Consider the following 15,909-nt stretch of genomic DNA (forward strand, 5'->3'; position numbering starts at 1 on the left):
TCTGCAACATTTGATAAGCTTAACACTGATGAATGGGGGTTTCCAGTGCCCCTTTTTTAGTTTATAGGATTCTTTTGAGCATTGCCGGGCTAAAAGTAAATTCCTGGTTTTTATATCTGTTAGTAGTGTTGATATGTGATACAATTTTTGTTTTTGGTTTACATGTATTGATAATGGGTGAAATTTGACAACTGGTTCTGATCAATGTTGCATGGATCTACTAAAACTGTGTCTTTTTTTTTCTAATTTACAAATAGTTCAGTTTCAGTTTAGAAGCTGGTGTTTATTTTTTGTTGACAGCTTAAAGCTAAATGACAGTAGTTGCAGTAAAGTACTGATTTCGTGAGAAAGTCTGTAAAACCAAGGTTAAGTATTACTATATCATCGTGGATCTAGATCTGGTACAGTTACATAAACTGAACTTTGTGAAATCATAATATCTAAGCTAAAAAATGATCACACTGAAGATCGCCAACACAGATAGATTATTATTGCTGGAATAAAGACCCGACGGAAGTGACAGAATCCGCGCTTATTTTGCTTATTTCTCAGCAATTACACAATTTCTTCCAGAATCTTTTGGCACATATTTTTTATTCATACAAACAGACACTTTGGTGATCATTATATTAAATTCTGTAAAAAGTAATTTTGAGATCGTCCCCACAACTGGAATTTATCTTTAATAAAGAAATTAGCAAAGAGAGAGATTAAACAATTTATGAAGAAAATTTGAATCCGACAGATTCAAGCATTACTTGCACTGACCAGAATATAAATCAATAAAACTGCATGGCTGCATGAGATTCGGGGAAGGGGTAGCCTAGGGGAGGAGACCCTTATTCATTTTGCCTTTTTTTGAGGGGAGGGGGAGGTTGTCAATATAAAACTAATATGTAAATGGGTGTATAGTCAGAAAAATCCATGTGTACATTCAATGCAATGTTAAATTACTATATGAATACATGTAACTGCTTGGACCCCCCCCCCCTTACCCGAGTTTGTCAAACATACATTTCTTATCTTTTGATTATTTAAAATGTGAAATATTATGAAACTTTTATGATTTTAAAAAGCCTTACATATAAGTACCAAGAAAATTATGCCTTTGGAAATCATATTGCACTGGTAAATATTAATGTGTAATGTCAGTTACTGACAAGTAATAATAAAATGTTCAAATCAAAGAAAAGGAATTCAGAAAAAGAAAAAATTTTTTCATTGAAATGTTCCCAGAACAAAGGTATACTTCCACATTAAGCTCACTTCTATGTGAAGCCCTGCACAGAAGATAAAATGCAATGATTCCACACATTTGACTTCCATGTGTTATCTCTATGGCAAATTAAGTGTAACGTCAGTTTATACCAGCATTGTCGTGGAAAAATTATCATAGCCCCCCAAAAGACAAAAACAAATTATTTAATATTTTGACACATCTTAACCTAGTAATGAAGGGATATTTACATATTCAAATTATTACTCTATCTACTCAGGGACATGAGATATTTCAATTTTACTGAATACCCTGAAATTGCATGTCCTTTTTGCGTAACGTCAGTTACCGACACATTTTTGCTTGCTGAAGCGTAACAAATGTGGTTACATTGAAAAACTTAGTATCACAGTATACAGCAAGGCTCACTTTATCAACTCTATCAAAAGCAAACTCCCATCATTTGTTTTAGAGATACACACAATGAAAGGTGTGTAAAATTGTGCCGTGTAATGTCAGTTACCGTGAAAATACCCATAGGCAAGAGATCATATCATTGTTTTGACACTATATTATCAATTAAAACAGATGCACTTTTGGACAAGAATTGTCACCTTTTTCACTTACTTCCTTCTGTCAAATATGGGTAGTTTTGAACATTAAAGGACAAGTCCACCCCAACAAAAAGTTGATTTGAATAAAAAGAGAAAAATATGAAATATTCTAATTTTCTCCTCATTGTCAAGTGATACAACAATTAATTCCTCGCTGAACATGTGGAATTAGCATTGTTTAATACTATATGGTTCAGTCAAGTTGGCCCTTAATGTAAAATCTATAAAAAATGAAATATTGTATTATTCAAACAATAAAAAACAAAAGAAATATTGAGTGATGGACATCATCGACTGACTCACCTAGTTGTGCATATCACTGTTTTGTGAAAAATAAGCAAAATTTTAAAATGTCATAACTTTCTTATTTTACGTCCGATTTTGATGAAATTTTCAGCACTATGCTAGTTTGATTTTTCTCTATTTATTCAAGTCAGCATTTTCCTGGGGTGGACTTGACCTTTAATAGACAGTATTCATGTTTTGCACAATACTGTTATGAAGTGCAGTCTCATGTATACTTGTGCAATGAAAGAGCATATCATTTTCAACACACTTGACAAGTACAGTATACGTATTGAAACAAGGTCCAACACTGGTCCAAGATACTTCCTCATACCTACTTAAAAGCCATTAAATGATTATAGCAACAGGAAATACTTGATCGAGCGATTTATTTACACAATAGAGACTTTTAGGAGCAGTGAACGAAAATGTTCATGAAATGCTGCTCTATAGCTCGCAGTTCATGCATGGTTGGATTTTTTTTTCATCATTGATAAATCCACAAATGAAGGAAATTAGAATGATACCAATGTACAATCTCTGATGAGCAGTATTAAAGTACAATGAAAGTAGGGTCCATAATATTGGATCACACTATCCCTATACATGTAGTCATGCATTAAAGGAGAATGAAACCCTTGAAACCAGCTGAATCCATATCAAAGAGAAAAATCAAAGAAACATATTGTTGAAATTGAGGAAGATTGAATGAATAATAAGAAAGTTATGAGCATTTGAATATTGTGATCACTAATGCCATGTAGATCCTCCCATTGGCAATGCGACCAAGATCTGTGATGTCACACACGTACAACTCCCTCATTACTTTAGTACTTATTTCACTTAAATATTCTCACTTTTATAGAGTCTATCACAAGGTGAGGTGTTCTCTTTATGAGAGGACAAGTACAGAGGTTTCACAACATTTATATCATTGATGAATCGTTTGTCTTATGATTAGAATGAGCAAAAAGAGATGTTTTGGGGTATATTTTCAGTGTCCAAAAGGGGAGAGTTGTTCATCTGTGACATCATAGATCTTGGTCGCATTGCCAATGGGAGGATCTCCATAGCATTAGTGATCTTGACATTCAAATGCTCATAACTCTTTTATTGCTAGTCCTATTTTACTCAAACTTTTGTTGATCTTATTCTTTGATTTTTCTGCTTTTACAAAAGCTAACTTGCTCCAAGAGTTTCATTCTCCTTTAAGTACATATATTGAAACAAGGTCCATCAATAAATATATATTACCAACAGGAAATACTTGATCAAGAGTTTTTTACTTTGAAATATTTTTATTAATAAATTTACACCTCTGTACAGTTTCTCCTCATATGAAATTAATCCTCATAATTGTAATCATGATATTGCTTTGTGGGGAAAATGTTTATCAATGTTGAACAATTCATGAATAAGGAAGTAAAATTAAGTGTTAGACTGAAAGAAGATTAGTCTTTTACTTTTGTATAAGTTGAACTCTTAAATTGATTGGTTGCCATTTATAGGTTAAGACAGTATCGTACGCAGGAATTTTTAAAGAAGGGGGGTTTCATTCTGACTAAAATGTTGACAACCCCCCCCCCAAAAAAAAGGTTTTCACCACAAATTTTATGTCGTTTCATACGTCAAAAAAGATTGACAAGCAAAAAAAAATCTTCAAAAAAATTTAGGGGGGGGGGGAAGAATTCTAAGTTAGGTTTGGGGGTATCAACAAATTTAAGGGGGGAGTTTGAATCCCTGTAACCCCCCCTGTGTACGCCACCGGGTTAAGCAGTAAATTGGTAAAGGTACATTTGTTTTAGTTGAAAATAATAATCCTCCAACATCTCATGTGGTAATACCAAACAACTATTTTGTACCTTGAAAAATCTGAACCAAGATTTAAAAACAATATCATTTTATTCTAACTTCTAGTTCTGATAACTTTTGCTCAGTTTTCTGGATAACTATTATTATTATTATTATTTAAACTGATAATAGTGTTACAAACATTGTTAAAAAAGACTAGACTGGATGCATCAAATTGAAATATCCAGTGTGAGTGCATGTGTATTTAACCCACTTGAAATTATGTATAGTGCAATCAGTAAAATTGGATATTTATCTACATTTAACTTCTTGCCATTTTTTTAATGAAAATTCATTTGACACCAGTCTTCCAAAATTGTTCCATGCAGAAATAGTTTCAATTTTTGACAAGACAATAACATTTTTAGTTCAAAATAGACCAAACTTGTTTGTTTATATTCCTATTCAATGCACGATTTAACAAGCTCAGCCACCCATACCAAAATTATAATTGTTCTTTACTTTTCCCTTCCTGCGTGGGAAACCCAAGTTTCATCAATTCTCTGTGTTTACTGGGGCTTACATGTAGCTCTAGTCTAAACTAGATATAATTGATCTGTTAATAACCATGAGCTTTTTTATAAAAAAAAACTTTTAGCTTGTAAGATCTGCAAGTAATGTTTCATGACTTTATGTGCAAGCCTTGTTAGTGCTGGTGCACAACTCAGTATTGCAAATAAGAGAGTCGATGATGTCACTCACTATTTCTTTTGTTTTTTTATTGTTAAAATTATAGAATATTTCAATTTTTACAGATTTGGCAATAAGGGCCCTCTTGTTTGAACCACAAAATGTGAAAACAATGGTAATTACACAGGTTCAGGGAGGGGGGAAAAAAATTACATGACAATGAGGAGAAAATGAGAATGATGTCATCGGTCACCTCATTTGCATACCAATCAGGATGTGGATATAAATGTTTTGTGAAATTAATAAAGTGAAATTGAAAATGTCATGAATATTTTATTTTACATCTGATTTTGATAAAATTTTCAGTGTTATGCTTGTTTGATTGTTCTCTTTTTATTTAAACCAACATTTTATAGGGGTTGACTTGTCTTTTAACAAAAAATTGTCTGACTTACATTATTGTGTTTGTATGTAGTCAAAGAATATATTAAGCTGTATTTGAAGAGTCATTAGTATGTAGCTATGAGTAATACTTGGACGAGACCTTCATATTACCATATTTTAATGCTCACACAATTCAACGAGTTTATGTTAAAAACACATAACTCATTCAGGTTCACAATGATGCAGCAAATTTTTGAGCTAAAGTGTGAGGATATGATTTCATTTAGATCACATCTTTTATGTGGAATGGATAAAGCTCATTCAGTGTCTGCATGCCACACCTTCATGCCCTTAAAGAACCATTCAATGATATTCTTGAAAATGTAGAATTAGTTTTTTTAGACAAAGATTTGACAAATAAATTCTGAGGCCCTGCAATGTTCTCTCATGACAGACATGCCAAGTCTCATGCATAAGGCTTGAGACTGTTGCCCTCTAGATCATCCCCTCAAATCTCTCTCTCTCTCTCATCACAGCCTATCCCCATACAATGTCTGGTGATATCATGCTGAGTCAAGTTTCCTTGCCTAAAATCTCATGCATGGCTGGTCTTTGAACTTGGCATTTCTGTCAAGATATAATGCTGAATATGGAAACATGGGTCTACATTTTATTCAATAATAGAGATAACAACTTAAAATTCCAGCTTCTCTTTAGTTTAAAACTTTGTTCAATTGATTATTTTTTTGCTCTCAAAGATGTTTTCAAGCTTTCCCGCATATCATTTGCAGAGAACAAAAGTATATTATCTGTTCTTGCGCTATCTAATACCTGTGGTGGTTTAAAAAAAAACCTTTAGTACGGTATTTTATTCCAAGTTCTTGGTTTCTTTTCTTGGGGGTGGGGTCTCTTGAAGTGTTTTACTGTTTGGCAGTGCATTGTCCAGTGTATGGGTATTTCCCTCTTGATATTTATTGATATCTTTCCTTCTCTTTTTTATGAACAGGGCAAGTTTCCAGCTTCCTACAACATGGATGCCAAGAAGGGTAATACAATGAATGTTCCTATAGATCCGAACCACACCCACTTCATTCTCGTAGACAATGGGACAATAGACTCGTTTGGAGTGGAAATCACGCTCAGGGGCAAGTTAGAGAAGGCAATCTCAGAGGAACAAATACAAAAATCTTCGGGGAATGATAGTACAGGTGAATAGTTGAATTGTTTTTTTTTTACTGGTGTCAGAGAAGATACTTTGGCATATTTCATGAAGGATATCATTCTAATTACAGTAAATGCTCATTTTTTTAACTGCATGATCTCTCATTCGTGGGGGCTGCTCAGAAAGCCATCCATAAATTTATGCACGATGATATGTATGATTGACATATGAAGTGCCAAAATATGAGTGCAATTTTTTTTTTAATTTCCACCACCATTCACACTGATCCTAATCCTAATATGCTTTACTATTTTACCATTTCATTATATTAATTTGAAAATGCTCAGAAAGCCATCCATAAATTTATGCATGATGATATGTATGATTGACATACGAAGTGCCAAAATATGATCGCTATTTTTTTAAAATTTTCTTCTCCATTCACACTGATCCTAATCCTAATAGGCTCTACCTTTTATAACATTCTCTGACATTTCATTATATTAATTTGAAAATGATCATAAACATATGAATATGAGTTTAATATTCAGGTTGTCACCCTCCCCCCTGTGTGTTGATGCTGGCTTGGTCATTTCTGATTTGAACCATTTCATGTTGCAGGTCTCATCCTGTTGCATAAATGAACTTGTGCCTGTACCCTCGGCTGTTGACTAATACATTTTATCATTTATATTCATGACTTATTCTCTTGAAGTTGTTTCATTCTGAAAGCCATGTTAATGGCCAACCTGCGAACTGGATACACTTCATGTTTTGGTCAGACTACCAGTAAACTTGCGTGTCTACTTGCTGAAACTTGACACCTTTGAAAGAAATGCTTAGTACCATTTCAAGGCTGGTGCTCTATTGCTATCAATTTATTACTGTACTCTGATACCAGGATGTGTTCAAGGAGAGCTTGTATTTCAAAGTTTTGATGTATCTTTCTATTACGAAGCACAATTCATCAATGTGGAGTTTATTGTCAGGTGGTTTGATATGCTGCAGGTACAATTGTATAGTATTCATAGATTGTCACAAATGATGAAAAGGAGGTGAAGAAAGAGTCATATTTATCAATAATGGGTCAATATATTACTGTTACAGTATGCGTATTATTCTACGGCACATAATACTTGGTATGGTGATATTACCAGGGCTGTATCTGTGCTGTATTGGGTCCTACTAGACTTCAAGTAATAAATTCTGCTAGGTAGTAGATACCCATTCACCTCACCTGGGTCAAGTGCAGCACAATGTAGATACATTCCTTGTTGAATGAAATAAATGCTTGGAGTATGATTCAAACGTGTGACCATCATATTAAAATGAAAAAGTCAGAACCACCACTCCATGACACTTCCATATTATTGGATTCATTCGAATGCTAGAATGTAAAGAATGTAAGGAGAATGATACAAAATAATGTACTTTAAAGAACTGTTAATATACAATTTCTTTGATCTTGGTTCAGTTCCACTCCCAGGAAGTGTTTATCCTCCATTGGGGGTTTAATGGAAACTACATATACATTATACAGGGCTTCAGTCATGAGTATCAAAATATATTTCAGTGTTTTAATAATTTGTTTTCAATACCTGTATTATAAACATGTAAAGATAAAAAAGAATGGGAGCAAATTGTGGAAAGAGAAAAAATTACAGAATGCAAAGAAGAATCCCTGGCTATTACATGAAAGTTTCGCCAACTTTGTTATTTTCAGCCGTGTCTATCCCGATCGTATGTGTGGTCGTGCAAGGCGGACCTAACACAATCCAGACAGCTTATGAAGCCATCAGGAATGGAACTCCTGTTGTCATCGTTGCAGGATCAGGGAGGGCTGCAGATATCATGTCCTATGCATTCCAACATACCAAAGAATACAAAACTACAGAAGGAAAGAAAGAAATGTAAGTTATTGGAGGGGTGGGGGGGGGGGTAATTTATTTGATATTTATTTACATGGAAATACATTTAATACACTATGTCTTTACAATGTTTTGCTTGTACATTTGTGCATGTGCTAATGTGTTACATTTGTGCATGTGGTGATGTGTTACTTTGATTTTTTTGGCTCTGCCTTCAACATGACATGGCATTTCCATCATTAGTCACTTCCAGATCAGATATTGCTGATGTACACCCACTTTTCACATCAACTCATGTTTGTTTCTGCATTTCCAACTGAAGTATTTTTTTTTTTTAATGACAAATGGGTATTACTGATTATTTATACGGGTCAGGGTAATCTGGAAAATTCCAGATAAGTCCTGGAAAATAATTTATTTTAGGTACTTAAAATCATTAATGTAATTAACAGTCACTATAAGTGAAGTGAAGGAAAGTTTTTCCAGTATCGGGTTTCCCCATTAAGTTCAGACTTTGCCACTGAATATGTATGTATGCTTTATCATCAGGGCCATATACCGCACCTTACTGTTTGTTGGTAGCTCGTTGGTAAAGCAAAAGGATATCCTGTTTGGAGTCCAATTTGTCATGGATAATTCCGGTTGAAAGAGTAATGTAGATAGAGAGGTAGATCAAGTGATTTGGTAGCAATGCTATGATTGAAGCAAAGACAGGAAGATGGGATAGAGAGTGACAGAGAAAGAATGGGGGGGGGGGGGATGGGGCTTGGTGGATGAGATTGAGAGGAGCTGGAAGAAGAAAGATTTGTACAGTGCATATAGAGAGCAAAAAGGGGAGAGAGAGAGGAAGAGAAAGTACAAGGATATGGAGAAGGACTGGGAGAAAGAGAGGGGGGTAACAGCTAGTGGCCATGAAGTTCCATGAACTTGACTGAAAATCAGTTATATCTATTCCATTAATTTTCTCTTGGTTAATATTTTTTAGTTTCTTTTATATATAGTTTTTGTCTCACCTGCATAGCAGAGTGAGACTATAGGCGCCGCTTTTCTGACGGCGGCAGCGGCGGCGGCGGCGGCGGCGGCGGCGGCGGCGGCGGCGTCAACACCAAATCTTAACCTGAGGTTAAGTTTTTGAAATGACAGCATAACTTAGAAAGTATATGGACCTAGTTCATGAAACTTGGCCATAAGGTTAATCAAGTATTACTGAACATCCTGCCTGAGTTTCATGTCACATGACCAAGGTCAAAGGTCATTTAGGGTCAATGAACTTAGACCATGTTGGGGGAATCAACATCAAAATCTTAACCTAAGGTTAAGTTTTTGAAATGTCATCATAACTTAGAAAATATATGGACCTAGTTCATGAAACTTATACATAAGGTTAATCAAGTATCACTGAACATCCTGCATGAGTTTCACGTCACATGACCAAGGTCAAAGGTCATTTAGGGTCAATGAACTTTGGCCGAATTGGGGGTATCTGTTGAATTACCATCATAACTTTGAAAGTTTATGGATCTGATTCATGAAACTTGGACATAATAGTAATCAAGTATTACTGAACATCCTGTGCAAGTTTCAGGTCACATGATCAAGGTCAAAGGTCATTTAGGGTCAATGAACTTTGGCCAAATTGGGGTATTTGTTGAATTACAGCCATAAATTTGAAAGTGTGTTGGTCTAGTTCATAAAACTTGGACATAATAGTAATCAAGTATCACTGAACATCCTGTGCGAGTTTCAGGTCACATGATCAAGGTCAAAGGTCATGTAAGGTCAAAGAACTTTGGCCACGTTGGGGGTATTTGTTGAATTGCCATCATATCTCTATAAGTGTATTGGTCTAGTTCATAAAACGTGGAAATAAGAGTAACCAAGTTTTCAAAATCAGCACTGCTGCTATATTGAATCGCGTGATGCAGGTGAGACGGCCAGAGGCATTCCACTTGTTCTTCTTTTAAACAAGTACAGGTCTTCTTTATTTAAATAAAAATATACACACATATATATGTACACAAACAAAAGTTTTACAAGTTATTCAGTATTAAATTCCATTTGCTAATATTCATATACACATTTTGCTTTCGTTTACCTCTCTCATCATATCTATTTTCCAGAACATATATGAACATAATTTTTAAATCATAAAACTTCATCTTTTTTCATTGTAAATAATGTTATCTTGTGACATTTGAAAATAGAATATAATGCATAATTCAATATTAAGTTCATTTCTTTTTCTTTTCTTAAACCGTAAATAATATGCTGAGGCTTCAAACAAAAATTTTATATATAGTATTTCCTGCTGCATATCATGTGAAATTACTTTATATCAATGTTTTTTCCTCGCTTAGGAAGCCATATAAATCCGGGATCTGTTTGTTTATCGTTAAATGGAGAAGGAATGTGAGACAGAGATATGCATGATGAGGAGACGGCCAGAGAGGGAGATGAAAGATTGTAAATGAGAATTTAAAAAATGTCAATAGAGAAAAACGAACCGGATATGAGGGGGTAGAATAGGAGAAAAAAAATTACAGTAGGGGAAAATATATTTAAAGTATTTAATGCTTTTCATTGTGTTTTAACTAAAAAATATCTTGTGATTGAATAGAAAAAAGGAAAAGAAACCCAAGCTTTATCTGAACTACCTTCTGTTCTTATGTACATTAATGTTTTTCCTTATGAAGGAGGATACCCCCTCCCCAAAGTTTAGAGGATGTTTATTCTGATTTGCAATGGTGCATTTAACAAGTTGGTTTTCTTCAGGAATTATTGATTCTTATACCAATCAATGAGCTTTCCAAGATGTTTGAAATTTGTCTACCCTCCATAGACCTTGTTATTATTTTTTTTTAAAGAAAAGGAATAATTGATTTAATTTGATATCTAGAAGTGAAGTTACATTAACACTGTTTTTTTTTATCTTCAGAGTGAGGAATGTAATGTCAGAGACAGTCAAAGTTGAAGTTGCCAATATGATCCAGAAAGAGTTTGGTGAGAAGCAATTGGACCTTCACCTCACTCGTATTGAGGCCTGCATCCAGCATAAGCATCTGATCACTGTCTATGAGCTAGGGGCTAGTGCCACCATGGATATTGACGGTGCTATTCTTCATGCTCTTCTTAAAGGTATGTTTATTCTTTATGTTTGAAAGTTTTCCCTCAGTTGCCAATTTGTTATCATAAAAAGTATTATTAACTTGATGCTGCTTCTGCTACCAATCCCCGCCAAACAAGTTTGCAGTAGTTTTATAGGATTTAATGTACAGTTGGGCATTTGATCGGTCCGTTACAAACCTTGCACATCAAACTATTCCTTCACTTTCTGCCAAATGCTCATAAGGCTTGGTACATAAATTAGTCTTTCGCTAATATTTTCTAAATGTTTGCTTAACATCCTACTGACCTTGGACTTAACCATACACCAAAATTCATTGTCAGAATTAGACTTTGAAATTTATCAATTTGAACTGGCATATTGTATACAGCGCCATTGTGGATTGCTGCCCTCTGTCGGGCAGAGTTGTTTATGTCACACATGCGATCGTTGTCATCGGCCCTTATCCGGCCAGCTCTGTGTAGAGGTACAATGTCATTAAAATATAGACCATAAGATTATTGTGATTGACGTCTAATCATTTAATGGTGTGGTGACAGCTGGGATCTACCCTGTCATTGCCTGTTTATGATGGCATTTGCTCAAACTAGCAGTCAGTCGGTCGGCCAAAACTAGTCGTGATCGGTAATCTTTCCTAATTTGTCGGTCTTGGCTCGTACCTCTCGCAGTAGCTGTAGTCCCATGTATAGCCTAAGCTATGGCTTTACCCCCACAGAGGTCGCACCCTCAACCTCGCCCCCAGTGCCAGGCCCCAACCCGCGGCCGCCCTCACGTAGATTTCTTTAATCACTATAACTTACACATTAATACAAATCAAAAGAATGAAAGAGTGACTGAGAATGCGAATGAATGTAACAGTCTTGATTATGATTATGATGATTTTGATGATTATGCTGAGAAGTTAAATGATGGTGATTGTAGAGAAAAGATCTCAGAGTCAGAGTTTGAGTTAGTTGAGTTTGACAATCACAATGAGTGTGAGTTTGATTACAATCACAATGAGTCTGAGTTTGATGATGAGCCCATATGGGACAATCCTATTCCTAACAATCATCCTCCCTCAGTTAAGGTTTTACATACTAGTATCAATTACAGTAGGCCAAATGTTAGTCTAGGTCCTATTGATCTAGATAGTTGCCCTTTATGTTTAGCAGCTAAGCGCCCAAGTCACCACCACATCAGTGACTGTGAATACCTCCCTCAACATGAGAATAATATTGCGCAAGCTCGCCAAGCAGCAAGTACACTAGGATACACTAGAAAACTCACAGTGAATGATTGTTACGAAAAGTATAATCGTGAGTCTGACAAGAATTTGTCAGATTGTGACAGTGATTTAGATTATGATAGTGATTTTGACAATTTGTCAAGTATTGATTGTGTAGGGACAGTGATTTTCCGTTTCAAAAAATTGCCTTTTCCGTTTCAGCATGTCAGAAAACGGAAATTCCGTTTCCCCATAGACTTTGTACACACGGAAAAGTGACAATTCCGTTTACACATTGAATCGCACTGGTCAAAATTTGTATCTGCTACTGTACCAGCAACACAAGAGAATCCGTCCTAATCGGATCTATGCGGGTGCATAAAATATTTTTACAAACCCATTTAGCATGCATACATCCTCACCTTTCACATTATTAGCATTATTTCACGGTGAAATGATATTTCATCGATAATTTTGGGGTTTTTTGGACATCGTTATCATCAGTCAACGGCTTTTGCCAATCCGCCATCTTGGATTTTAAGACCACGATATCGTGCTGTTACATCTTCAAACGTAGAGGGCAGCAACACACGACCGTGTAGTTGAACGATATGTGTGCATGTGAAGCCCAACCCGGCCGGCCGCGCCGGGTACGGGACGGGTGCGGGGTACAATCGAGTGAGGTGATGTCGAGTGCAGTCACGATGTGTGAATTGTCATGATAGTAGCGAAGTGAGATCGTGTTTTATGGGGTTTTGTGGCCATTTAATATTCTCATTTTGTTGTGATTTTGGAGTAATTTCTGTTGCTATTCTGTGTATTTTGAGGGAAAATACGTTTTCCGTGATTTTCCGTTTGAAATGCCACTTTCCGTTTCAAAAGGCCCTTTCCGTGAATTCCGTCCGTTTTCCGCGATCGCGGAAAATCACTGTCCCTAATTGTGACAAAGTTCCTGGTAGTGCTCTAACCGCAGATCCAGATATTTCTGGAATCAGTCGTCAGTCACATGTTCGTTGGGACAGTCCTCTTGGTTGCCTTGTTGACTCGTCGAAGTCAGACGAGTCGCCTCTAGTTCTTGAAGTTGCTCTCAGCAGCACTAATGACAATGACGATTCATCGAAGTTCGATAGATTACATCAAGGATACCATTCTCTGCCACATTGTCCAGTGGCTGACTCATCTGTGGTGCCTAGGCAGGTCAAGATACTTCCATTTATTGACCTGTATCATGGTCAGCAGTGTGTCCGGGTCACCTTAGTCAGTGGGTCATCACAGAATTTCATAGGTTACTCAACTGCTTTGAGTCTTGGTGCTGATATCTTTGACACGTCCTCAGGTACGTGTTATGTCGATAGTTCAAGCCTGCCTTATGTAATTGTTGGAGAGACGCAGCTCGTACTTACAAGGGATGATAATAAATTCGTCTTTGAAGGCCTAGTCGTCGAGACTGATACTGAGTTAGCCCGAGCTGGTATCCCTTTCTTAGAAGTGAATGATGTCTCTGTCCGTCCTTCTCGGCGTTCGGTCACGATTGCTAATGGGTCCTCTTACACCTATGGCCCAGCGCCGGCCCCTGCGCGTCTCGATAGAGCGCATTCGGTTGTCGTCTCGTCAGTCGTTCCTCCCATTGGCGAACATAGCATTACATCTCAGGTACCTCACACTGATCTTCTGGCCAATGTGGAGACAAATTCCTCCAGCTGCAACGTCAATGAAGAGGCTCACGTTCACGTCAAGCCAATAATTACCAGAAACCAAGTCGCTGTGGATGCCCGTCAGGATGCAGTTTGTCCTAAGATACCCCGATCGTACAACCTTGGTGGTACCTCCACTGCTCTTGAAGTCCATCCTGATAGCGAAATCACCAAAGTCCAACCGGAACCTCAATCCGGTGGTCTGTCCTCCCAAGTACCATCAGATACTGACCAGTGCCGCCTTGGTGATTCTCTGGCAGATGCGTCCCCTACTCACAAGCCCGGGGATTGCTCCTTAGTCACCAACTTCAATGGCGAACCAAACCTTCGCTGTGCCTTGAAGGTTGAGTACCCTCCAGGACGCCCCCCTGATAGGACTCCTACTACTACCCTTGGACTGTTGGCCTCAATCCCTGCCCATGTGCACTCCAGGATGGTCTCTATTACGCCCATGATGTCTGACGTAAGAAGGTTTGCCCTGCCCCTTCCATTGATCGCTCGTAATCGGCCAGGTCTACCTTTCAGCTTGAGATTGGGACCCCCCCATGGACGCCCCCCGGACTACATCTATAATCGCTACCCATGATTGATTCTCTGGACATTTGGACCATGCTATTCCCATGTACCATAATGGATGAACTATGGACCCTTAGCCTTTACCCAGGATTTGGTTGCTTTTGTTTTTCCAACTAATGGACTGCTTAATTGGTTTCCATTAATTTTGATGTCATTATGGATATTTTTGTTCTTGGTTGTAATTTGATTTTATTGATATTAGTGTATAATTGATGGCCTTATGTATTTTTTATGTTTGTATGGACTTTTCGTTTTGGGTTTAGAATAACCCTGGTAATTAAAAGTCGCTATATGAATATGGTTTTCATATGCATATATATTTAGTATTTAGTGGTGTGATTTATTACAGAAACTGATTTGATGGCTGCTTGTAATTATGTGACATGTGTATGATCTCGTTTTAATTTGTTGTATTAATGTAGTGAGATTTTTAACAGATGCTTACCATGCATGGGTATGAGTTTGTTTCAATGCATGCCTGTTTTTCCTTTGTTTTTGCTGAAATTATTTTGGGTGTGTGAAATTGTTTCATTCATTTGAACTTTATATATCATGACAATGGCATTGTTGTATGATACATGTATTTTGCATTGATAAGCTTTGATTGGTGTACCCCCCCCCCCCAGTTTATTGCCCTTAATTGTTTGTGACTATTTTTGGTATGGTCAGGATTGCTATCTTTCACAGCTATATGAAGCTAGCTATTTCAGTATTGTTTATTGTGAATTGCTTGCATATCTCCCTTTCGACTGATGGTTTTATTGAGAGTGGTCATTTTGTATATTACTTTATCAGTTAATACCTTTATCTTTGTCATTTATCGGCTGTACAAGTTTGGGTGGACAGTTGTTTTATTATTTATGTGTATTTTCTTTCATGTTACAGATAGGGAGTTATGTACAAATATGTGTATGTTTTGGTGATTTGTACTCGTTCATCATTTTTATATGTCAAAAGTGGCAGTTTATGTATGATTTATGGATGATTTTATTTTCCTTGTATATATGTTATAGCATTTGGTGAGTCTTGGACTCATTACTGTAATCATATTTGGAGATTGAGGGGTATCAGTTTACATGCCCCTTGCACAGTTTTTATTCCAAGGATTTGTATGAAGGAAAGGGTTATTCATTTCATTTTAGTTTATGGTGATTAAGACACTTATATTTTATCTTTCGCTTCTTACAAACAACTTAGGCTGATTTATATGGTTCATGTTTTGCATAGGTGGAAATTGATTTTTTATAGTTGCTGTATTTACATAGCTGATTCATTGTTAAAAAAGTTGGCTTTTATTC

The 15,909-nt window shown here is 36.4% G+C and overlaps 1 protein-coding gene across 11 annotated transcripts in view; it reads left to right on the forward strand.

The window, feature by feature from the left end:
• The window catches only part of LOC129257707 (transient receptor potential cation channel subfamily M member-like 2), a 64,782-nt gene that overhangs the window by 19,289 nt on the left and 29,584 nt on the right, over positions 1-15,909 (forward strand). For all 11 annotated transcript variants that reach the window (XM_054896098.2, XM_054896099.2, XM_064096531.1 and 8 more), the window contains 3 exons: positions 5,987-6,188; positions 7,866-8,052; positions 10,946-11,145. In XM_054896098.2, the coding sequence (XP_054752073.2) occupies positions 5,987-6,188; positions 7,866-8,052; positions 10,946-11,145 (589 nt within the window). The remainder of the gene's footprint in view (positions 1-5,986; positions 6,189-7,865; positions 8,053-10,945; positions 11,146-15,909) is intronic.

This window comes from Lytechinus pictus, chromosome 3, assembly GCF_037042905.1.
Source record: "Lytechinus pictus isolate F3 Inbred chromosome 3, Lp3.0, whole genome shotgun sequence".
Taxonomy (NCBI): Eukaryota; Metazoa; Echinodermata; class Echinoidea; order Temnopleuroida; family Toxopneustidae; genus Lytechinus; species Lytechinus pictus.